The sequence below is a fragment of the Oenanthe melanoleuca genome, chromosome 1, assembly GCF_029582105.1.
Source record: "Oenanthe melanoleuca isolate GR-GAL-2019-014 chromosome 1, OMel1.0, whole genome shotgun sequence".
Lineage (NCBI taxonomy): Eukaryota > Metazoa > Chordata > Aves > Passeriformes > Muscicapidae > Oenanthe > Oenanthe melanoleuca.
In genome coordinates, this window is record NC_079333.1 from 111,202,463 (window position 1) to 111,228,009 (window position 25,547).

At 40.4% G+C, this 25,547-nt stretch overlaps 1 protein-coding gene across 1 annotated transcript; it reads right to left on the reverse strand.

Annotated features, from left to right (window-relative positions):
* Positions 1-133: 133 nt before the first annotated feature.
* IFNGR2 (interferon gamma receptor 2) lies at positions 134-22,645 on the reverse strand. Its single transcript, XM_056489127.1, has 7 exons — positions 22,388-22,645; positions 15,066-15,186; positions 12,072-12,244; positions 9,647-9,795; positions 7,855-8,008; positions 5,868-6,022; positions 134-642 (listed from the first exon to the last, which is right to left on the reverse strand). The coding sequence occupies exons 1-7, from the start codon at positions 22,512-22,514 to the stop codon at positions 505-507; spliced, it is 1,017 nt and encodes a 338-aa protein (XP_056345102.1). The 5' UTR covers positions 22,515-22,645; the 3' UTR covers positions 134-504.
* Positions 22,646-25,547: the final 2,902 nt, after the last annotated feature.

Below are 25,547 nucleotides of genomic sequence, written 5' to 3' on the forward strand. Positions count from 1 at the left end.
GATCCCAAGCTCTGTGTCCATGATTTTCCTGTGATCCCAGGGTTCAGGATTTCCTGTGATCCCAGAGATTCAGGATTTTTCTGTGATCCCAAGGGTCTGTATCCAGGATTTCCTGTGATCCCCTGTTCAGGGTTTCCTGTGATCCCAGGGTTCAGGATTTCCTGTGATCCCAGGGGTCTGTATCCAGGATTTCCTGTGATCCCAGGGGTCTGTATCCAGGATTTCCTGTGATCTCAGAGGTCTGTATCCAGGATTTCCTGTGATCCCAGAGTTCAGGATTTCCTGTGATCCCAGGGGTCTGTATCCAGGATTTCCTGTGATCTCAGAGGTCTGTATCCAGGATTTCCTGTGATCCCAGGGGTCTGTATCCAGGATTTCCTGTGATCCCCTGTTCAGGGTTTCCTGTGATCCCAGGGGTCTGTATCCAGGATTTCCTGTGATCCCCTGTTCAGCATTTCCTGCCAGCAGCCAGCCTGGCCCAGGTCACCTCTCTGGGGTGGCCCTTCAGTGGCTCCCCTGTCCCTGCAGCTGTTGGGTGAAGGGTCCTTCCCCCTCCAGCCCATTTCCTTCTCCAACCAGAACAGCCTGGGGCTCCTCCTCTGCAGGGCTGGGCAGCTCCTCCAGGCCAGGCTCCCTCAGGAACTGCAAAAAACACAAACACCAGATGGGGTCACAAAGCACCAGCTGAGGTCACAAAGCACCAGATGAGGTCACAAAACACCAGCTGAGCTCACAAAGCACCAGATGAGGTCACAAACACCAGCTGAGGTCACAAACAAACACCAGCTGAGGTCACAAAACACCAGCTGAGCTCACAAAGCACCAGATGAGGTCACAAAGCACCAGCTGAGGTCACAAACAAACACCAGCTGAGCTCACAAAGCACCAGATGAGGTCACAAACACCAGATGAGGTCACAAACACCAGCTGAGGTCACAGACACCAGCTGAGGTCACAAACACCAGATGAGGTCACAGACACCAGCTGATGTCACAAACAAACACCAGCTGAGGTCACAGACACCAGCTGAGGTCACAGACACCAGATGAGGTCACAAAGCACCAGCTGAGGTCACAAACAAACACCAGATGAGGTCACAGACACCAGCTGAGGTCACAGACACCTGATGAGGTCACAAACACCAGCTGAGATCACAAACACCAGATGAGGTCACAAAGCACCAGCTGAGGTCACAAACACCAGATGAGGTCACAGACACCAGCTGAGGTCACAAACACCAGCTGAGGTCACAAACACCAGATGAGGTCACAGACACCAGCTGAGGTCACAAACAAACACCAGATGAGGTCACAGACACCAGCTGAGGTCACAGACACCAGCTGAGGTCACAAACACCAGATGAGGTCACAGACACCAGATGAGGTCACAGACAAACACCAGCTGAGGTCACAAACACCAGATGAGGTCACAGACACCAGCTGAGGTCACAAACAAACACCAGATGAGGTCACAAACACCAGCTGAGCTCACAAACACCAGCTGAGGTCACAAAACACCAGATGAGGTCACAAAGCACCAGCTGAGGTCACAAAGCACCAGCTGAGGTCACAAACACCAGATGGGGTCACAAACACCAGCTGAGGTCACAAAGCACCAGCTGAGGTCACAAACACCAGATGGGGTCACAAAGCACCAGCTGAGCTCACAAAGCACCAGCTGAGCTCACAAACACCAGCTGAGGTCACAAAGCACCAGCTGAGGTCACAAACACCAGATGGGGTCACAAAGCACCAGCTGAGGTCACAAACACCAGATGGGGTCACAAACACCAGATGGGGTCACAAACACCAGCTGAGCTCACAAAGCACCAGCTGAGCTCACAAACAGCTGAGTCCCTGTTAGAAATCCCAGAGCCAACAAGTTCTTCCAGGAGCTGCTCCTGGATATTCCATCCTGGGTTTCCCTGACACTACACTGAACAAGGAGAATGGCAAAAAAACCTCATTTCTGGGGGAAAAGAAATAAATTATCCCTCCAACATCCCTTCAAGTGAGTTAAAGCAGCTGCAGCTCCTTCTTGGGTGTTTGGGGGTTTTTTTTAAATAAATTTTGGCCAATCTTTCCACATCAGTTCAAGCAAATTCCTTGGAGTTAGAAACAAAGCACTTCCTATGTCCCAGGGAGATCCTTTATTGCTTTTTCATTATTTTATTTTATTTTATTTTATTTTATTTTATTTTATTTTATTTTATTTTATTTTATTTTATTTTATTTTAATTTTATTGTATTTTTTATCTTATTTTATTCTTTATTCATTCTTTAATCCCCAGGGTGGGTATTAAAAGCTCAAGAGATGATATTTCATGTTTGGACCCAGATGTTTATTAATTCTTATCCATATTTCAGTGAGTTCTTCAAGCTAAAAGTGGAGCCCAATCTCTTTTTCTACAAAGCATTTTAAGGGTAAACTCTCCAATTAAGAAATGCCACCTAAACTATTTTTATTTTTAACCCAATAACCAACCACCTGTGATCTGCAATGTGGAATTTTTTATTCAATTACAAAATATCAGAAGAAGGTGAATAAAGAAACTTCTGCCCTAAAACCTCCACCTTGTTTTCTATATATCACTATATTTTAAATCCCTAAATTCTAAATTTTCCACCCTGTGACATTTTTGTTTTTCTTCTTCAACCTTCTTCTTCCTGGGTCTGGGTGATATTTTGTAATTGGATAGAAAATCCCACATTGCAGGTCATAAATTATTATAATTATAATTATAATTATAATTATAATTATAATTATAATTATAATTATAATTATTATTATTATTATTATTATTATTTTGTCCTTAATTAGACAGATTGGCCTTAAAAGACCTTGTAGAAAAAGAGATAAATCTCCATTTTTAGTTTGTCAGCTGGGAGTGCTGTGGCACTCACTGTAACATAAATAAGAATTAATAAACATCTAAAAAATTCTGTGTCCTACACATTCAATCCTGATCCTGGCAAGAAAAAAAAAAAAAAAAAAAATTAAATTCACATGAAAATTCCCATTTTCATGTGAATTTCTGTTTGAATATTCCACTCTTTGAATACCCTGCACAATTTATTATTATTATTATTATTATTATTATTATTATTATTATTATTATTATTATTATCATCATCATTATTATTATCATCATTATTATTATCATAATTATAATTTTTTTTTAATTTTTATTTTATTTTAATACCCAACACAACTTTTTTATTCTTAAGACCCTCTACAGTTATTTTTTTTAAAGTATTTTAAAACCTGGAACAATTAGTTTTGAATATTTTAATATAAGGACTTTCTTACTATTTTATTACCCTCTACAAGGATTTTAAATTCTTATTATTTTAATCCCCTGTACAAGGATTTTTTAAATATTTTATACCCTGTACAAGGATTATTTTATTATTATTAATACACTGTACAAGGTAGTTTTTACTCTTTTAATACCCTGCACAATTATTTTAAAATTATTTTAATACCCTGTACAAAGATTTTTTTACTATTTTAATACCCTGCACAATTATTTTTAAATTATTTTAATACCTTGTACAAGGATTTTTTAGTTATTTTAGCAGCCTGCACAATTATTTATTGATTATTTTAATATCTTCTACAAGGAGTTTTAAACTATTTTTATACTCTACATTATTTTTTTTTACTATTTTATATCCTGGCACAAGGATATTTTAATATAATTTTTAAAAATATAATTACAGCTTTGGATTTTTTTACTATTTTAATCACTGTGCAAGGATTTTTTCATTATTTTATTACATGTACAGGATTTTTTTTTAAATTATTTTAATACCTTGTACAAGAAATTTATTTTTACTATTTTAATACTCTGGACAAGGATATTTTACTATTTTAGTATAATTACTGTGATTTTTTTTTTTTTTTACTATTTTAATCACTGTGCAAGGATTTTTTCATTATTTTAATACCCTGCACAAGGAATTTTTTTTACTATTTTAATACCCTGTACAGGAAATATATATTAATATTTAGTATAATATTATATTATATTTATAATATATATTATAATATACATTTATTATTTATAATATCTATATTATATTATATTATATTATATTATATTATATTATATTATATTATATTATATTATATTATATTATATTAATATATCAATATAATTGTATTCATATATTATATAATTTATATTATATTATATTATAATTCATTTTATTATAATTTATCATTTATAATATTTCTAATATTTATATTTATTATATATATATTATTTATACCCTGTACAGGATATTTATATTTATATTTATATTTATATTTATATTTATATTTATATTTATATTTATATTTATATTTATATAATATTATATTTATACTATATATTTATATTTAGTATAATTACAGGGATTTTTTTAACTATTTTAATCACTGTACAAGGATTTTTTTCATTATTTTATTACCCTGTACATGATTTCTTTTTTACTATTTTAATTCCTTGTACAAGGATTTTTTTTACCATTTTAATACAGTCTAAAAGGATATTTTACTATTTTAATGTAATTAAAAGGATTTTTTTTTACTATTTTAATCACAAGGATTTTTTCATTATTTCAAAACCCTTAATTATTCCTTAATAGAAGGAATCCAATTCACTTATAATTTATTCACTTTTGAATTTTATAAATTCAAAATTAAAAAAAAATTAAATAAAAAAAATTTAAATTAAAAAAATTTTAATTAAAAAAAAAATTTTAATAAAAGCTTTAAAAAAAATCAAGAATTTTCTGCTGAGTAAGGATTTTTCTATCAAAGCTTTGCTGAAGGGCTGCAAGTTCTTCCTGCAGTTATTATAATAAAATTATTCTTAATTAATTAATTATTAAAATTATTGTTTAAAATGATTATTTTTATGACTAAAATTTAACTTATTACATTAAATAGGAAAAAATACATTAATTACTATTTTAGATATTACATTACTGTATATTAGTATTTTTATTAGTATATATTTATACTACTAATATTTTGATATTAGCATTTTTATGTTATATTTTATATATTAGAGAATACTATTTTTGTATTATTTATATTTATAAATTAGATATCACTATTTTTATATTATTTGTATTTTATATATTAGACATTACTAATTTAATATTATTTATTAATTTAATTTTAATATTATTTATTATTATTTTTATGTATTAGATATCACTATTTTAATATTTATATTTTATATGTTAGATATCACTATTTTTGTATTATAACTATAGTACATGGTTATAATATAAACTTATTATTACTTTAACTTTATGATTTTATATATGTTTTATTTTTTTTAATTGATCCTATCTCACAACTTGTATTAATTACACTTTTTATCAAAAGATATTTTGGTTTTAGTTTGAAATTGGGTGGAAATATTAATTCAGTGGAGTGGCTCAGATTTGTTAATTTTAATATATTTATTTTTTGCTGTGAGACAGGATGAGGAGTAACAGCAAGGCAGGTCTAAAATTTAAAGGGTGCCCAGCAAACTGTTATAAATAATATAAGAATGGTAATAATAAATAATAAAAATAATAAATAATAAAAATGATAAATTATAAAAGAATAAAGAAAGGATAATGATAATGATAATGACAATGATAATAACGATAATAATAATAATTTTAGAGTAAAACTTTCAGATTAAAAAATATATATATATATATATATTTATTTTTTTTAAACAAAGGAAGTTCTCAGGGAGAAAACTCCCATGGATGCCCTTTTTTAGGAGCCAAAAAAAGCCAACTCAGCACTTTCTGAGCCCCCACTGCTCCCCTGCAGCCAGAGCTGCTCCTGGGATGCTCCCCCAGCTCCCCACGCACCTCCTGGAAGTGGGCTGGGATCTGCAGAGGTGGCTGAGCCCAAAATTTGATTTTTTGGTGGTGTTTCCATAGCAACAGCAGAGCCACTGCCAGCAGGTTGAGGAAAAGCAAGGCCAGGATGAAGAGGGCAGTGATGAGCCCAGCTCGGGTCGCCTCTGGAAAAAAAGGGAAAAAAACCCAAACACACATGGCAGGTTTGGATTTATGGGATCAGGGAATGGGGGGTGGGAGGGACTCAAATCCCATTGAACCTGACCCAGGCTGCTCCTCCATCCCAGCAGGATGAGGGATTCCATCCCTGGAGATGGAAATTCCTGGTTTTTTGCCCCCAGTGCCAAGTGTGAGCTCCCCACGGAGCTCCCAGGTGAGCCAGGGCTCCTGCTCCACCCCATCCCACCCCACAAAAACCCCATCCCATCCCCATTATTCCCATTCCAATTCCCATTCTACATCCCCATCCCATTCCAATTATTCCCATCCCCATCCCATTCCCATTATTCCCATTCCAATTCCATTCCCATCCCCATCCTCATTTCCATCCCCAACCCCATTCCCATCCTCATTCCCCATTCCCATTATTCCCATTCCATCTCCATCCCCATTCCCATTCCTTCCATTATTCCCATTATTCCATTATTCCCATTCCCATGATTCCCATCCCCATTCCCAGTCCCACTCCCATTATCCCCATTCCCATTATCCCCATTCCCATTATCCCCATTCCCATCCCCATGCCCATTCCTATTCCCATTCCTCCCATTATTCCATTATTCCCCTTATTCCATTATTACCACTATTCCATTATTCCCATTCCCATTCCAATTCCCATTATTCCCATTCCCATTCTCCAGCCCCATTCCATCCCCATCCCCATTCCCATCACTCCTCCTCCCATTCCTCCTCCCATTCCTATTCCCATTCCCATTATTCCCATTATTCCCATTATTCCCATTATTCCCATTATTTCCCATTCCCATATTCCCATTATCCCCATTATCCCCATTATTCCCATTCCCCATCCCCATTCCCATTCTCATTATTCCCATCTCCATTATTCTCATTATTCCCACTCCCATTATTCCCATCCCCATTATTCCCATTCCCATTATTTCCATTATTCCCATTTCCATCCCCATCCCACTCCCATTCCCATTCCCATCATTCCCATTATCCCCATTATCCCCATTATTCCCATTATTCCAATTATTCCCATTCCCATTATCCCCATTATCCCCATTATTCCCATTATTCCAATTATTCCCATTCCCATTATTTCCATTATCCCCATTATTCCCATCCCATTCCCACCCCCATTCCATCATTCCCATTCCATTCCCATCATTCCCATCATTCCCATAATCCCATTATTCCCATATTCCCATTATCCCCATTATTCCCATTATTCTCATTCCCATTATTTCCATTATCCCCATTATTCCCATTATTCCCATTCCCATTATCCCCATTATTCCCATATTCCCATTATCCCCACTATTCCCATATTCTCATTATCCCCATTATTCCCATATTCTCATTATTCCCATTATCCCCATTATCCCCATTATTCCCATATTCTCATTATTCCCATTATCCCCATTATCCCCATTATTCCCATATTCTCATTATTCCCATTATCCCCATCCCCATTCCCATTCTCATTATTCCCATCTCCATTATTCTCATTATTCCCATTCCCATCCCCATCCCATAATTCCCATTATCCCCATTATTCCCATATTCTCATTATCCCATTATCCCCACTATTCCCATTATCCCATTATTCCCATTCCCATTATTCCCATTATCCCCATTATTCCCATATTCCCATTATTTCCATTATCCCCATTATTCCCATATTCTCATTATCCCATTATCCCCACTATTCCCATTATCCCCACTATTCCCATTATCCCCATTATTCCCATTATCCCATTATCCCCACCATTCCCATCATCCCACATTCCCAATCCCACCATCCCATCCATACCACTCAGGGCAGTTCTGTGACACTCTGCTGCTCCCTCCTCTCCCAACAAGTGACCTGAGATGATTTTCAGCTGCACCCGGATGCTGAAGCAATAAACTGTGGATTCCTTCAGCTTCCCAATCTGGAACAGGGTCTCAGCCACGCTCAGCCTCTCCTGGAAAGGCACACACAACAAAAAAATGTAAAGAACCTGGAAAAACCTGGAAAAAAAATGTAAAAACCTGGAAAAAACGGTAAAAACCTGTAAAAAAAATGTAAAAACCGTAAAACACTGTAAAAACCAGTAAAAAAAATGTAAAAAACTGTAAAAACCTGTAAAAAATGTAAAAAACCTGTAAAAAAATGTAAAAAACTATGAAAAACTGTAAAAAAACCTGTAAAAATAGTAAAAAACAGTAAAAAACCAGTAAAAACAGTAAAAACCTGTAAAAACAGTAAAAAACTGTAAAAAACTATAAAAAACAGTAAAAACCAGTAAAAAAACCTTTAGAAAATAGTAAAAAACAGTAAAAAACAGTAAAACCAGTAAAAACTGTAAAAACCAGTAAAAACCTGTAAAAAAACTGTTAAAAAACCTGTAAAAAATGTAAAAACTATAAAAACCTGTAAAAAACTGTGAAAAACTGTAAAAAACCTGTTAAAAATCCTGTAAAAAACCTTCAAAAAACTATAAAAACCTGTAAAAAAATGTAAAAACCTGTAAAAAAAATGTAAAAACCTGTAAAAAAAAAACTGAGACAAAAACCAGTTTTTGCTGCAAGGCAGGAAGGAAGTGGAGGATTCATCAGGGGCTCTGAAGCAAAAGGAAGTTTTGAAAACAATTTTTTTTTTTTTTTGAATGTTTGACTTCAGTTTGACGTTGTTTTGAAGCTTCTTCCTCTTTTTTAATTTTTTTTTTTTCAAACCTGATTTAAACGTTCCCCTGCAGCTCAGGGCTGTGCAAGCACAGTGCCCAGCACAGGAGGAGCTCATCCCAGTTCATCCCAGTTCATTCTAACTCATCCCAGCTCATCCCAGTTCATCCCAGTTCATCCCAGTTTATCCCAGTTTATCCCAACTCATCCCAGTTCATCCCAGTTCATTCTAACTCATCCCAACTCATCCCAGTTCATCCCAGTTCATCCCAGTTTATCCTAACTCATCCCAGTTCATCCCAGTTCATCCCAACTCATTCCCAGTTCATCCCAGTTCATCCCAACTCATTGCAGCTCATCCCAGTTTATCCCAGCTCATCCCAGTTCATCCCAGTTCATCCCAGTTTATCCCAGTTCATCCCAGTTCATCCCAGTTTATCCCAGCCCAGTTTATCCCAGCTCATCCCAGTTCATCCCATGGAATTCTCACCTTTCTTTAGGGTCAGTCCCATGGAATTCTCACCTTTCTTTGGGGTCAGTCCCAGGGAATTCTCACCTTTGGGGTCAATCCCAGGGAATTCTCACCTTTCTTTAGGGTCAGTCCCAGGGAATTCTCACCTTTAGGGTCAATCCCAGGAATTCTCACCTTTGGGGTCAGTCCCAGGGAATTCTCACCTTTGGGGTCAATCCCAGGGAATTCTCACCTTTGGGATCAATCCCAGGGATTCTCACCTTTCTTTAGGGTCAGTCCCATGGAATTCTCACCTTTAGGGTCAGTCCCAGGGAATTCTCACCTTTGGGGTCAATCCCAGGAATTCTCACCTTTGGGGTCAGTCCCAGGAATTCTCACCTTTAGGGTCAGTCCCAGGGATTCTCACCTTTGGGATCAGTCCCAGGGATTCTCACCTTTCTCTGGGGTCAGTCCCAGGGATTCTCACCTTTTTGGGGGCGCTGGCTGTGCTCTCCCAGTAGGACACCAGGTAGTGCAGGGAGTCCCCGGGCTCAGGGGGGAAGGGGGGGCTGATGCTGACGAGCAGGGAGTGGGAGCTGGCACTGACCCTGTTCACCCTGGGGGGACCCAGAGTGGCTGAAACAGAGACAGAGAGAGCAGAGAGACCCTGGGGGCAATTCCAGCTCCAGAAAATCCCAAACCCAAACCCCACACCCATTCCAGCCTCCAATCTAACAGATAATATCATTTAGAGCCTTTTTTAACAGAGAGAAAAAGAGCCCAACTCAGCAAATCAACTGATTCTGAGGGTAAAGAAGGTGTCTCTGCACAGAGAAAAGGTCACAGGGAACTTTTAAATATGGGAAGAGGAAAGCAAAGTTAATTAACTGACTCACAACTGCTCTGAGCACCTTCTAATTTGGTTTAGTAGTGTCAAATTTGGTTTAGTATTGTCTAATTTGGTTTAGTATTTTCTAATTTGGTTTAGTATTTTCTAATTTGGTTTAGTGTTGTCAAATTCTGTGTTTCCCAACCTGCCATAATTCATTTGGTGAAGACTAACAAAATGTTCTTGAGGACATCAGCACAGACTGATGGAGAACATTTTCTGGTTGATAACAGCAGTGAGGAGAGGTGGAATAAAAATCAATAAATAAAGAGTTTATCTATGCTACAAACACAGGTCACCTCCTGTGAATAACATCCAAAAGTCTGTCCTCCAGAATCCAGTTCCAGAAACCCACACTTGTGATGCCACTTTTATTAATATTAAAATCAATCACTCAAGATTATTTTGATTTGTCCAGCCTGGGCTCAGCCACCCAGTTATTGTCCTCAGTGCCTTTTCCTCCCCAGTTTTCCCAAGGAAGAACCCACAGTGGAATAAAACAAAATTCCTGAAGGAACCAAATGCCCAGAGCTGCCAGAAATCCTTTTCCCCAGGCTGAGCTCCTTTCCCTGCCCTGGACACTCAGCAAACACCCCAAATATCAAAGTTTTACTCAAAGCACAAACATTTCCTCACCCACCTGACACATTTACAATATTTGCTGAACTTTTCCTGGAAATCCAGTAACTATTAACCAGCAGTTGATGCTGGGAAGTGCCTCAGTTTATCTGCAGGCCACAACATCAATATCTGGGCTTTCCCTCTGGCCACATTGGCCCAAACCCCAGATGGGAAAAGGACAAATCCAAAGCAACACACAGAGAAAAACTCACTGGAAAACAAAAGCACCTTGTGAGCACTTTAAAAGATTTTATGGCTGTAAAGGAATATTTGAAATTGGGAGACAAATTACTCAAGGGTGTCTCACGTGTCAGAAAGTGAAGCAGTTGAAAAAAAGTATATATTAAAAAAAAAAAAAAATCCAAGTTTATTTTACCAAATTATTCACAACAGGTAGGTGGAAATATCTATAATAACCACAATAATTAACTATGATATTTATAATAATTAACTCAGTAAATAAAAGCATTTTTTTACAGCTCAGGGTACAGCTCTAACATTTTGTTTGTAGCCAGAATTTTGTTGAAGCACATTATTTAAAGATGAAAAGGGATGTGCCCAGCCTCAGACTGACACAAACCTGAGTGGGCAGAGCTAAGGGAAATGAAAATATGGAAAATCCTCAAATAAATAAGAATTTTGTGGCCCTTGGAAGGTTCAACCACCCCCAGGAGTTTCTCTGGTGACACCTGAGAGGGCAGAGCAGAACCAAACCCTGGGGGAGACCTTGGAGGGTGTCACAGCTCCACCAAGGAAACCCAGAGAGACAAAAACCCAAAAAACCCCCCAAAAAGAGAGAGAGACAGAGTCCCAGCAGCACCCAGAGAGACAAAACCCCAAAAAACCCCCAAAAAGAGGCAGAGCACAGGGTCACTCACTGTTTGCCTGGCACAAAATAAAGGGTGAGCACCCAGGAAACAAACCCAGAGAGCCAAACCCCACAGAAACCCCCAAAAAGAGAGGGACAGAGCCCCAGCAGCACCCAGAGACAAAAACCCACAGAAATCCCCTAAAAAGAGAGAGGCAGAGCCCCAGGATCACTCACTGTTTACCTGGCACAAAATAAAGGGTCAGCGTCCAATAAACAAACCCAGAGAGCCAAAACCCCAAAAAAACCCCAAGAAAAGAGAGGGGCAGAGCCCAGGAGCACCCAGAGAGCCAAAACCCCACAGAAACCCCAAAAAGAGAGGGGCAGAGCCCCAGGGTCACTCACTGCTGGCCTCTGGCATGAAGGCAGGGCTCTGCACCCAGGAAACAAACCCAGAGAGCCCAAACCCCACAGAAATCCCAAAAAGAGCCCAGGGTCACTCACTGTTGGCCTCTGGCACAAAGGCAGGGCTCTGCAGCCAGGAAACAAACCCAGAGAGCCCAAACCCCACAGAAAGAGCCCAGGGTCACTCACTGTTGGCCTCTGGCACGAAGGCAGGGCTCTGCACCCAGGCTGAGCTCAGGTTGCCCAGCTCAGCCCTGACCCTGAACCAGAGCGTCCAGCGCCGCCCCAGCTCGGGGGGGAGCCCACACTGGGTCTGGGGGGTCTGGGAACAGCCCATCCCACTCCAGTGCCTGTAGGATCCCCTGCAGGGAACAGGGAACAGGGAACAGCATCAGCACAGCCTGCAGCAACAGCCCCTGAGCAGTGCTGGGCACAAAGGGTTAAACACAACAGCCCTGGGCACAACGGGTTAAACACAACAGCCCCACTGGGGCACAAAGGGTTAAACACAAACCCACTGGGGCACAAAGGGTTAAACACAACAGCCCACTGGGGCACAAAGGGTTAAACACAACAACCCTGGGCACAAAGGGTTAAACACAACAGCCCCACTGGGGCACAAAGGGTTAAACACAACAGCCCCCACTGGGACACAAAGGGTTAAACACAACAACCCTGGGCACAAAGGGTTAAACACAACAGCCCCGGGGCACAAAGGGTTAAACACAAGGTTGTGGGGGGTTTTTTTTTGTTTTTTTTTTTTTTTTGTTTTGTTTTGTTTTTTTGTTGTTGTTGTTGTTGTTGTTTTTGTTTTTTGTGGTTTTTGGGGGTTTTTTTTGTTGGTTTTTTTTTGTTTGTTTTTTTTGTTGTTTTTTTTTGTTTTTTTTTAAATTTGGAGTTAAAATCACGGGTGTGACTTTAAATAAAGTTTTAAGTAAGTAGATGAATAAAATAAATAAATACTAAAATAAAATAAAATAAAAATAAATAGTAAATAAAAATAAATAAATAAATGGATAAATAAATAATTTTAAAATAAAGTTAAATAGAGTGTTTGATTCCACATGGTGAATGTTTTGGAATTTGGAGTTAAAATCATGGGTGTGATTTTAAATAAAGTTTTAAGTAAGTAAGTAAGCAAGCAAGTAACTAACTAACTAAATAAAATAAAATAAAATAAAATAAAATAAAATAATAAATAAAAAATTAAAATAAAGTAAAAAAATAGTAAATAAAGAAATATAATATAATATAATATAATATAATATAATATAATATAATATAATATAATATAATATAATATAATATAATATAATATAATATAATATAATATAATATAATGATAAATAAGTAAACAAATAATTTTTAAATAAAGTTAAATAGAGTGTGTGATTTCACATGGTGAAAGGTTTAGGAATTTGGAGTTAAAATCATGGGTGTGATTTTACATAAAGTTTTAAATAAAGCTTTAAAGAAATAAAATACAATATAAATAAGTAAATAAATAATAAATAAATAAACTAAAATAAAAATAGATAATATAAATAATACAAATAGATAAATATAATAAAAATAGATAATATAAATATAAATAATATATAATATATAATTAATTATAAATTATAATTCTAAATTATAATTATAAATAAAATATAAATAATTATAAATAAGTATAAATAATATATAATATATAATGAATTCTACATTATAATTATAAATAAATTATAAATAAATAAATTTTAGCTATTTATTGGACTGATTAGCTTTAAAAGACCCTGTAACTAGATAAACTCAGCTCAATTTCTCACTTTTAGAGGTGTTGCTGTACTTTAGATAGGATTTAATAACCAGCCAAGTCCAAAGATGAAGCAGGAAAAACCAAAATTTTTCAGAGAAATGTGAATTTCTGGGTGTCTCCCCAGCCCAGAATTTGGGGAGACATGAAAATATCTGTGATAAAAAATGTTTCATTCTGTGCTTATTCATTTTTGGGGTTTTTTTTGGGGTTTTTTTGGGGGTTTTTTTTTGGGTTTTTTTGGGGGTTTTTTTGGGGGTTTTTTGGGGGTTTTTTGGGGTTTTTTTGGTTTTTTGGGGGGTTTTTTTGGTTTTTTTTGGGGGGTTTTTTGGGTGTTTTTGGGGGTTTTTTGGTTTTTTTGTTTTTTTTGGTTTTTTGGGTTTTTTTGAAGGGTTTTTTGGGGTTTTTTGGGGGGTTTTTTGGGGTTTTTTTGGGGTTTTTTTGGGTTTTTTTTTTGTTTTTTTGGGGTTTTTTTTGGGGGTTTTTTTGGGGGTGTTTTTTTGGGGTTTTTTGGGGGTTTTTTTGTTTTTTTTGGTTTTTTTTGTTTTTTTGGTGGTTTTTTTGGGTGTTTTTTGGGGGGTTTTTTGGGGTTATTTTGGGGTTTTTTGGGGTTTTTTTGGGGTTTTTTGGGGTTTTTTTTTTGGGGTTTTTTGGGGTTTTTTGGGGTTTTTTGGAGGGTTTTTTTTGGTTTTTGGGGGGTTTTTTTTGGGGTTTTTTTTGGGGTTTTTTGGGTTGTTTTTGGGGTTTTTGGTTTTTTTTTTTGGGGTTTTTTGAGGGGTTTTTTTGGGGTTTTTTGGGGTTTTTTGGGGTTTTTTTGGGGGGTTTTTTGGGGGTTTTTTTTGAGGGTTTTTTCTGTGGTTTTTTTGGGGGTTTTTTGGGGCTTTTTGGGGTTTTTTGGGGGTTTTTTGTGGTTTTTTTGGCGGGTTTTTTGGTGGTTTTTTTGGGGTTTTTTGGGTTTTTTTGGGTTTTTCGGGGGTTTTGGGGTTTTTTTGGGGTTTTTTGGGTTTTTTGGGGGTTTTTTGGGGGTTTTTTGGGGTTTTTTTTGTGGGTTTTTTGGGGGCTGTTGTTTTGGTGGTTTTTTTGAGGGGGTTTTTTTTGGGGTTTTTTTTGGGGTTTTTTTGGGTTTTTTTGGGGTTTTTTGGGGGTTTTTTGGGGGTTTTTTGGGGTTTTTTGGGGGTTTTTTGGGGGTCACTTTTGGGGGGGGTTTTTTGGGGTTTTGTTTGGGGTTTTTTTGGGGTTTTTTGGGGTTTTTTGGGGTTTTTTGGGTTTTTGGGGGTTTTTTTGGGGTTTTTTTTGTTTTTTTTTTTGGGGTTTTTTTGGGGTTTTTTTTGTTTTTTTGGGGTTTTTTGGAGTTTTTTTGGGTTTTTTTGGGACTGGGATGGACTCACGATCTGTACTGGGCTGTGTAGGACACGGAGCCGTTCCCCACGGGCGACCAGCTCAGCACACTCTGCAGGTTGTAGGAATGAACCTCCACCTTTTCTGGGGCTGCTAAATGGGGAGAAGCTCCTGAAGGAAGAGGAAAAAAATAAAAAATAATTATTGAAAAGAAAAATAGTTACTGAAAATAAAAAGAAATAATTATTGAAAATAAATATAAATAATTATTGAAAATAAAAATAATTATTGAAAATAAAAAGAATTATTGAAAATAAATATAATTATTGAAAATAAAAAGTTACTGAAAATAAAAATAAATAATTATTGAAAATAAAAAGAATTATTGAAAATAAATATAATTATTGAAAAATAAAAAGAATTATTGAAAAATAAAAATAAAGAATTATTGAAAATAAAAATAAATAATTATTGAAAATAAAAAGAATTATTGAAAATAAAAATAATTATTGGAAATAAATATAATTATTGAAAATAAAAATTAATTATTGAAAATAAAAATAATTACTGAAAATAAAAATAAATAATTATTGAAAATAAATATAATTATTGAAAAATAAAATTAATTATTGAAAATAAAAATAATTACTGAAAATAAAAATAAATAATTATTGAAAATAAATATAATTATTGAAAATTAAAATAATTATTGAAAATAAAAATAATTATTGAAAATAAAAATAAATAATTATTGAAAATAAAAATAATTCTTGAAACACCCAAGAAAGCAAATTCCAGCATCCAAGTTCTACTGGATGTTGCCATGTTCTCTGCACCCAGCAATCCCAACTCCCTGATTTTAATTCCATAAATATAAAGCTGAGAGCACCAAGCCCAGCACAAATCCATAAACCCAGAAACCAGAGAAGGATCCCAGAGCTTTGAGATCCCCCAAACCCAAATCCTGCCCTGGGCCAGCCCCACTGACCCCAAACCTGCCTGGGCAGCTCATCCCAGTCCTGACCACCCTGGGGGAAAATTATTTTTAATTTCTGATCTGAGCCACCCCTGGTGCAGTTTGAGGCCATTTAATCTCATTTTATCTCTGAATATTTTATATTCTGTCCCTCTGTCAGAATTCCCCCCTGAGCCCTTCCCAGCTCCATCACTGCTCCTCACAAAATATTCATTTTCCTGGAAGGTTTTCCAGGGTTTTCCAGCCCCTGGTCTGTTCCCATTTCCCTGCTAAGTCTGAGCCCATTCCAGTGAAACTTTCTGGAAAATAAAATCCCTCCACGAGCACAGATCATGGAAATCCTCATCTGGAGCTGATTCCTGCAGGCAGGGATTGGCAGAGGCTCTGCCCCAAAAACCCCAAAAACCCCAAAAAATCCAAAAAACCCCAAAAAATGTGACACTGAACAGGGGCCACCACCAGCCTGGGGCTCCTGGCCAGGAGGGGCAAAGCAAGAGGGAAAAGTTGTGGCAAAAGGGCAAAAAAAGGCAGGAAAAGGGTGGGAAAAGGGAAAGAAAAAAAAGGAAATAAAAAGGATGGAAAAGGACAGGAAAGAGGATGGGAAAAGGAAGGAGAAAAGGCAGGAAAAGGACAGAAAAGGGATAGAAAAAAGGCAGAAAAACAGCAGAAAAAGGACAGGAAAAGAACAAAAAAAGGAGCAGAAGAAGAACAGAAAAGGGACAAAAAAAAAGGGGGAGGAAAAGGGCAGGAAAATAAGAGGAAAAGGGTGGGAAAAGGACAAAAAAAAAGAGGAAAGAAAAAGGATGGAAAAGGACAGGAAAAGGATGGGGAAAGGAAGGAGAAAGGGCAGGAAAAGGACAGAAAAAAGACAGAAAAGGGACTGGAAAAGGATGGGAAAAGAGTGGGAAAAAGACAGAAAAGGGAGAGAAAAAGGAGAGAAAAGGGACAGGGAAGGGGCAGGAAAAGAACAGAATAAGGACAGAAAAAAGGCAGAAAAAGAGCAGAAAAAGGGCAGGAAAATAGCAGAATAAAGACAGAAAAGGGACTGGAAAAGGATGGGAAAAGGGCAGAAAAGGAGTGGGAAAAAGCAGAAAAAGGACAGAAAAGGGGCAGGAAAAGGACAGTAAAAGGGACAGAAAAAGGGACATGAAAAGAGCAGAAAAGGAAGAGAAAAAGACAGAAAAAAATGACAGAAAAAGAGTAGGAAAGGACAAAAAAAAGGCAGAAAAATAGAAGGAAAGGACAGGAGAAAAGGCAGAAAAAGGACAGAAAAGGGACAGAAAAAGGCAGAAAAAGGACAGAAAAAGGGACAGAAAAAGGACAGAATAAGGGACAGAAAAAGGACAGAATAAGGGACAGAAAAAAGGCAGAAAAAGGACAGAAAAAGGGACAGAAAAAGGACAGAAAAAGGACAGAATAAGGGACAGGAAAAGGCAGAAAAAGGGAAGAAAAAGGGAAGAAAAAGGACAGAAAAAGGACAGAATAAGGGACAGAAAAAGGACAGAATAAGGGACAGGAAAAGGACAGAAAAAGGACAGAAAAGGGACAGAAAAAGGACAGAAAAAGGCAGAAAAAGGACAGAATAAGGACAGGAAAAGGCAGAGGCAGGCTCGCAGCAGGGAGGGAATCCCCAGGCAAGGAGCCAGGAGGGAAATGGAGGAGGAGAGGAAAGGCTGAGAAGGGAGGGGCAGAACCAAAACTCCAGAGAGGAATGAGGGATTTGTGTTCACAAACGAGCTGGGAGATAAAACCAGCACTAAAAAGAAATAATGGGAAAGGTTCCACTGACTGATGAATTTTTTTAAAAAAATTATATATATAAATAATATATTTATTTATTTATTTTTCTTTATTTATTTTAATTATATATATTTTTATATTACAATTATATAATCCATTATAATAATATATATTATTTTATATATCTATATATAAATATATAATGTATTTTATATTTCTATATTTTTATATATTTATATATTATAATAGATAGATATAGATATAGATATAGATATAGATATAGATATAGATATAGATATAGATATAGATATAGATATAGATATAGATATATAGATATAGATATAGATATGCTCATTCTCACTCTGAAGATTCCCCCAAAACACAGCTCATTAATTTTTATATCAACAAGATCAGATTCCCCAAAACACAGTTTGTTAATTTTTATATCAACAAGATCAGATTCCCCCAAAACACAGTTTGTTAATTTTTATATCAACAAGATCAGATTCCCCCAAGTTTGTCAATTTTTATATCAACAAATCAGAAGATCAAGCACTTGAGTCAAACTCTGGCTTCCATGGGAATCTGGGGTCAGGTTAAAAAATTTGGGTTTTTTTTTGATTTACACATCAAGTTGCATTAAACCCCAAATGATGATTTGAGCTGCAGCTTCCCCAGGAAAGCCCCATTGCTGGAGGGGTCCAGGGGCAGGGAAGGGTCCCTGCCATGGCAGGGGTGGCACTGGGTGACCTTCACCACCCCTGCCAACCCAAGCCAGCCAAAGCTTTGATCAGGCCTGTCATTCATTTCATTTATTTTAATTGAATTAATTTCTTAGCCTCAGCTCTCTGAGTGGTCTCAGAGCACACAAGGGGCTTGTTCAGACCTTGGGAGATCCCCAAACCATCCCTCTGCCATTCCCCAGGGAACCTTCTGTGACTGAATTCATGAGAAACTTTCACTGTGCAGTCCCGGCTGCTGGGGCTGGTCTGGCACGTGGTGAGGTATCTGACACCATCTGTGACCTGTCACACTCCTACAGGTCCCAGATCTGAGAACCACCAGGGCTGCCATTCCCACCACCGCTCAAAATAAAAAAATAAAAAAAATAACACTGGAGGAGGGGGCTGGATGGGATTTTGGGCAGGAATTGTTCCCTGTGGAGCAGCTGTGGCTGCCCCTGGAATGCTCAGTTCCAGTTGGACACTGGGGCTGGAGCAGCCTGGGGCAGTGGGAGGTGTCCCTGCCATGGATGGGGTGGGATTAAATGGGATTTGGGGTCCCTCCAGCCCTGAAATGGGATCCCATGACTGCTTGCTGTTTATTCTGCATTCAGAAATGAGTCACTTCCCCTGCCAGCCTCAAAAACACTTCAGGGTTTATCCAAAAAACAGTGCAGGGTTTATCAAAAACAGTGCAGGGTTTATCAAAAACACTGCAGGGTTTATCAAAAAAAGACACCACAGGGCTCATCAGCTTCTGTCTCTGCCACGAGGCTGAGGAGCTTCCCAAAACCGAGAGAAATCTGAATTTCTGGCAGATCCCTCCCTCCCCCAGGGCAGCTGCTGAAACCACACACTGACTTCCTGCAGATCTGCAGCCCCACAGCAGCAAAATGAGCATTTCCAACACAGCAGCCCCAGCTCCAAGCAGCCCAAAAACCCAAATTCCCCCAGACAGGGACAGCAGGGAGCTCCCACCCCTCCTTTTCCCTGGAGGGTTTTCACTGATTGTTTTTTTTTTTTTCCTGCTGTGCAGAGGATTCTCACCACAAGTCAGATTTTCACCCTGCAGGGTGTGAAGCCACAATGAGTGAAAGCAGCTTGGCTGGGTCCAACCCTGCCCAACCCCTCCTGCCAAAACAGAATTTGGGGCATTTTCTCTGAATTTGGCTGTTCCAGCACGTTGGAACCTTGTTTTAAACTTTTCCTGCTTTTTGACACTAACTTTTAAAAGAATTCTGCTTTTAACCTAAACCCTTGGAAAAAAGCTTCCAAAATTAAATAATGGAGTTGCCACCATTAGTGTGCAGTTTGGATAAAAGTGTGGAATAACTCATGTAAAGAGTTTGGAATTTAAGGTTTTAGAATATAATGATAGTATAATGATAATGATAATGATAATGATGAATGGAACAAGATGGAACTTTTGCAGCATTAGCTTTTCATCTTTTTTGTTCTTTCTTCTTTTTAAATTTGAAGTAGTATTTTTTAGTTAAATAGTCAAATAGTTAAAAAGTTAAATAGTTAAATAGTTAAATAATATTTAAATAGTTAAATAGAAAGTGCAGGTCACAAGTGTTTAGTCTTTAAGTCAAAACTATAAATAATACAGATGTCAGCTTTTAATTAGATTGTTTAAAAGACCTTGTAATTAGCAAAATCCAGCTCCATTTTCTCACTTCTAGATTGTCAACTAGAGGTGCTGTAGCACTCATTGTACTATAAATAAAAATTAATAAACAACCAAGTCCAAATATTAAATATTGTCTCTCACACTTTTAATCCTAACTTTAACTAAAAACAAAGAAAAAAACCAAAAATCTCTAATAGCAGTGCACCAAAGTGGCTCCTCCTTGAAACCCGGGACAGATTCCTGTCCATGGCAGGGGCTGGAGTGGGACCAGCTGCAATCCAACCCTTTCTGGGATTTCCAGGAGCTCCTGGCAAGTCCCAGGGCATGGGATGTGGGATTTGGGATGTAGGACATGGGATGTGGGACATGGGATTTGGGATGTGGGATTTGGGATGTGGGATTTGGGATTTAGGACATGCTGAACTCACAGAGAACCCCAGTGCCAAGTGAGCACCACTGTGACACCTCATTCAAGTGTGCAATGGTTTTGGGAGGGATCTTAAATAATCTTAAATAATCAAATAATCCCATTCCACCCCAGCCATGGCAGGGACACCTCCCACTGTCCCAGTGTCCAAGTGGAACTGAACATTCCAGGGATCCAGGGGCAGCCACAGCTGCTCTGGGAATCCATCCCAGCCCCTCCCAGGGAACAATTCCTAATTCCCAATATCCCATCAAACCCTACTCTGCAGCCATTCCCTGTGTCTGTCCCTCCCTGCCTTGTCCCCAGCCCCTCTCCAGCTCTCCTGGATCCCTCCAGGCCCTGCCAGGGGCTCTGAGCTCTCCCTGCAGCTTCTCCTCTCCAGGTGAGCACCCCCAGCTCTCCCAGCCTGGCTGCAGCCCTGGGACACACCTGGAGCTGGTATTACTGAGCCCAAACTGGGATTACTGAGCCCAAACTGGGATTACTGAGCCCAAACCGGGATTACCGAGCCCAAACTGGGATTACTGAGCCCAAACTGGGATTACTGAGCCCAGACTGGGATTACTGAGCCCAAACTGGGATTACTGAGCCCAAACTGGCATTACTGAGCTCCATTTTGGGAGCAGCAGCCCCGGGCTGGGCAGCACCGACCCCAAACCCGGGCTGAGCCCCAAAACCCGCGGGGAGGGACAGGAGAGACTGATCCAAACCCGGGCTGAGCCCAGAAACCCGCGGGGAGGGACAGGAGAGACTGATCCAAACCCGGACTGAGCCCCAAAAACCCGCGGGGAGGGACAGCAGAGCGCGGCCCCGGCACCGAGCGGCGACCGAGAGCGCGGCCGTGGCCACCCGAGCCCGGGCACCAAACCCGGCATGGCCCAAAATCCAGCACGGCCCAAAATCCAGCATCCCCTAAACACTGCACCCCCTAAACACTGCATCCCCTAAACATTGCATCCCCTAAACACTGCACCCCCTAAACACTGCACCCCCTAAACATTGCATCCTCAAACTCCAGCATCCCCTAAACATTGCATCCCCTAAACATTGCATCCCCTAAACATTGCATCCCCTAAACATTGCATCCCCTAAACTCTGCATTCCCCCCCAAATCCCGCATGACCCAAACACGGCATCCCCTAAACACTGCATCCCCGAACACCACATGGCCACAAATCTCGCATGGCCCCAAAACCCCGCATGACCCCAAACCCCACATCGCCCCAAACCCTGCTCCCCCTAAACCCCACATGACCCAAACCGCGCATCCCCCTAAACAGCGCATTCTGCAAACACCGCATGACCCCAAATCCCGCATGACCCAAACCCTGCACCCCCCTAAATACCGCATGGGCCCAAATCCAGCATCCCCCCCAACACCGCATCCCCCCAAACACCGCATCCCCCCCAAACACCGCATCCCCCCAAACACCGCATTCCCCCAAACCTTGCATCCCCCCCAAACCCCGCACGACCTCAAAGCCCGCATTCCTCAAATCCTGCATCCCCCCAAAATACCACATGGCCCCAAACACCGCATCACCCCAAACACCGTATGGCCCCAAATCCAGCATCCCCTCAAACCCCGCATCCCCCCAAGACACCGCATCACCCCTAAACAGCGCATCCCCCCAAAACAGCGCATGGCCCCAAATCCCGCATGGCCCCAAGCCCCGCATGGCCCCAAATCCCGCATCCCCCAAATCCCGCATCCCCCCCAAATCCCGCATCCCCCAAATCCCGCATCCCCCCCAAATCCCGCATCCCCCAAATCCCGCATCCCCCCCAAATCCCGCATCCCCCCAAATCCCGTATCCCCCCAAATCCCGCATCCCCCAAATCCCGCATCCCCCGCACTCCGGCCCCGCACCCACCCGCGGCCGCGGCCCGCGCCGAGCCCAGCAGCAGGAACAGCAGCAGGAACAGCAGCAGGAACAGGAGCTGGAGCTGGAGCTGGAGCACGGAGAGCGGCGGGGAGCGCAGCCGTGCCCGGCCCCGCATGGCCCCGCTCGGCCGCGGGTCCCCCCGAGCCGGGCCGGGCCGGGCCGGGCTGGGCTGGGCCGGGCTGGGGCGGCCGCACGCTCCGACCCCGCCAGCGCCACCAGCGCGGTCACAGCCGCTGTCACCGCCCCTGTCACCGCCCCTGACACCGCCCCTGTCACTTCCCCGGGGCTGGCCCGGCCCGGCCCCGCCCCGCAGGATCCGGGCTGTGCCGGGGCTGTCCCGGGTGTTTCTCCTGCCGCCCGCCTTGGCTCAGTCCCGGCTCCGGCCCCTTCTCCTGTCCTGTCCGGGTATCTGCCCCTGTCCCTTCCTGCTCCCGCCTTCATCCTCGGTCATTGTCATTGTCATTGTCATTGTCATTGTCATTGTCATTGTCATTGTCATTGTCATTGTCCTTGTCATTGTCCCTATCCCTATCCCTTTATTCCTATCCCTATCCCTTTGTCCCCTTATCCCTATACCTATCCCTATTCCTAGCCCCTTATCCCTTATCTCTATCCCGATACCTATTCCTATCCCTATTTCTATCCCATTATTCCTATCCCTTTATCCCTATCCCATCCCTTTTCCCTATCCCTTTATCTCTATCCCATCCCTTTATCCCTATCCCTTTATCCCTTTATCCCAATGCCTTTACCTATACCTCTATCTATCCCTATCCCTATCCCCATCCCCATCCCAAACCTGCAGCCTCTGGTGACACCGACCCCAAACCTGCAGCCTCTGGTGACAGTGACCCCAAACCTGCAGTTCCTGGTGACACTGACCCCAAACCTGCAGCCAATGGTGACACTGACCCCAAACCTGCCTCCCATGGTGACACTGACCCCAAACCTGCAGCCCCTGGTGACACTGACCCCAAACCTGCAGTTCCTGGTGTCACTGACCCCAAACCTGCAGCCCCTGGTGTCACTGACCCCAAACCTGCAGCCCCTGGTGACACTGACCCCAAACCTGCAGTCCTGGTGACACCGACCCCAAACCTGCAGTCCCTGGTGACACTGACCCCAAACCTGCAGTTCCTGGTGACACCGACCCCAAACCTGCAGTTCCTGGTGACACTGACCCCAAACCTGCAGCCCTTGGTGACACTGACCCCAAACCTGCCTCCCATGGTGACACTGACCCCAAACCTGCAGTCCTGGTGACAGTGACCCCAAACCTTGCGTGTCCCCAAGACTGTGACTCGATTTAACAAAACGCGTTTGAGGAATTGCCGCAGCTCTGAGATCCCCGGCACTGCCGCGGTTAAATCAGATAAAATAAATGGGATTTCCTGAGCTCGGCCAAAATCCTCTCCCTGAACCCTTCACAGGGGAACCGCGCTGGTTGCACTATTATTAATATTATTGTCATTATTAATAACAGCAGCGTTATGTCAGCTGGACTGCCGACAGCCGAAACAGAGCAAGGTCAGGGGATTTAAATCTCTCCAGTGAATCCTGATGATGTTCGGGGTCCCTGTTACTGCTGCAAGGTCGGGGTTTAAATCTCTCCAGTGAATCCTGGTGATGTTTGGGGGATTTAAATCTCTCCAGTGAATCCTGGTGATGTTTGGGGGATTTAAATCTCTCCAGTGAACCTGGTGATGTTCGGGTCCCTGTCACCGCTGGGATTTCCGTGCGATAAAAGGGAGCAGCGGGGCAGGGCAGCTCCGGTTCCCCACGGATGAGTCACTTCAATTGCGGATTCCGCGTTTTCTCTCTCAGCCCCGGGCTGTTTGCAGGGCGGGGCAGCGATAAATCAGGCGATAATCACGATAAACCAGGTAATAATCTCAGCCTTTAGCCCTGAGACAAAGGATGAACTCCAAACAGAGCGGTAAAGCTGCTCCGGACCCTGCGGAGGGCGGCACGTCCCGGGCTGCGGGAATTCCCTGAATTCCGCCCCCGCTAACCCCGGGCTCAGGGACACGCTGGGACTGGAAAATATCCTTTAGTGGATAAACCAGAAACTTCTCTGAGCCCCTCGGAGAGAGAACAGAGGGCAGGGATTGAATTTAATTAATATTTTAAAAATTAATTAATAATTAATAATATTTAAATATTTTTAAAAATGAATAATTATAATAATAAAAATAAAAAATAATTAATTTAAAAAGCCTTTAGAGAAATTAAAATATATCAAGCCACACAGACATGAAGTAAAAGTCTGAGTTTTAAATAAGTAGGAATATTATTAAGCCACACAGACAAGAAGTAGAAGTGTAAATTTGATTTTTAAATAAATAGGAATATTATTAGGCCACACAGCCACGAAGTAAAAGTGCAAGTTTTAGTGTTAAGTAAGTAGGAATATACTTTAAGTCCCCAAAGTCTAGTTCAAAGTCCAAGCCTAGTTAGAAGTTCAGTAACTTAGCCCCAGACATAACAAGAACATAATAAGAGCATTGCTTGCATTTCTAAATATAGCAGATAGAACCATTTATGTGAATAAATAGAACTAGATTGTAAATTGTAAATTGTAAATAATTGCAAATTGCAAATTGTAAATTGTAAATTGTAAATTGTAAGTTGTAAGTTGTAAATTGTAAGTTGTAAATTGCAAATTGCAAATTGTAAATGGTGTGTATTTATTATGTAATTATGTGTAAATTATGAGTATTTATTATGCAATTATGTGTAACTATGTGTAAGGACTGACACCACTTTGGTGCTTTAGAACTGAGCTCTGAAAGGTGTAAGGAGAATGTTTTCGATTCCTGTTTTTAGCTCACTGGATGATTCATGAATAAAAACTCCTGTACTGGGGTGAGAGATCACCATCAGCACCAGGCAGAAAAGAAGAAAAGGAGGAAGAAGAAAAAATCCCAGAGAGCTGCTGCTGCTGCTCAGGACTCTGTGCCAGAAAACTTTTAGTTTTTAGCATCAACTTCAATATTCTGAATTCTTTTCCTTCCAGACTGATGTATTCCTGCAATAAACAACTTTCCAACAACCAACCACTGCTCCTTTCTCTTTAAAGACCCAAACCATGAAAACTCAGGTGTGACACCCCAGGGACATTAAAGAGCAGAGCTCTGAATTCAGAGTG

What these genes read in the sequence shown, in the direction of transcription:
- IFNGR2 (XM_056489127.1), bottom strand. Translation starts at nt 22,514, where the DNA reads ATGCGGGGCCGGGCACGGCTGCGCTCCCCGCCGCTCTCCGTGCTCCAG. An exon ending in GGCGCGGGCCGCGGCCGCGG is followed by an intron (nt 15,187 to 22,387) that starts GTGGGTGCGGGG and finishes CTCTTCCTTCAG; the next exon opens with GAGCTTCTCCCCATTTAGCA. An exon ending in CAGCCAGCGCCCCCAAAAAG is followed by an intron (nt 8,009 to 9,646) that starts GTGAGAATCCCT and finishes GTGCCTTTCCAG; the next exon opens with GAGAGGCTGAGCGTGGCTGA.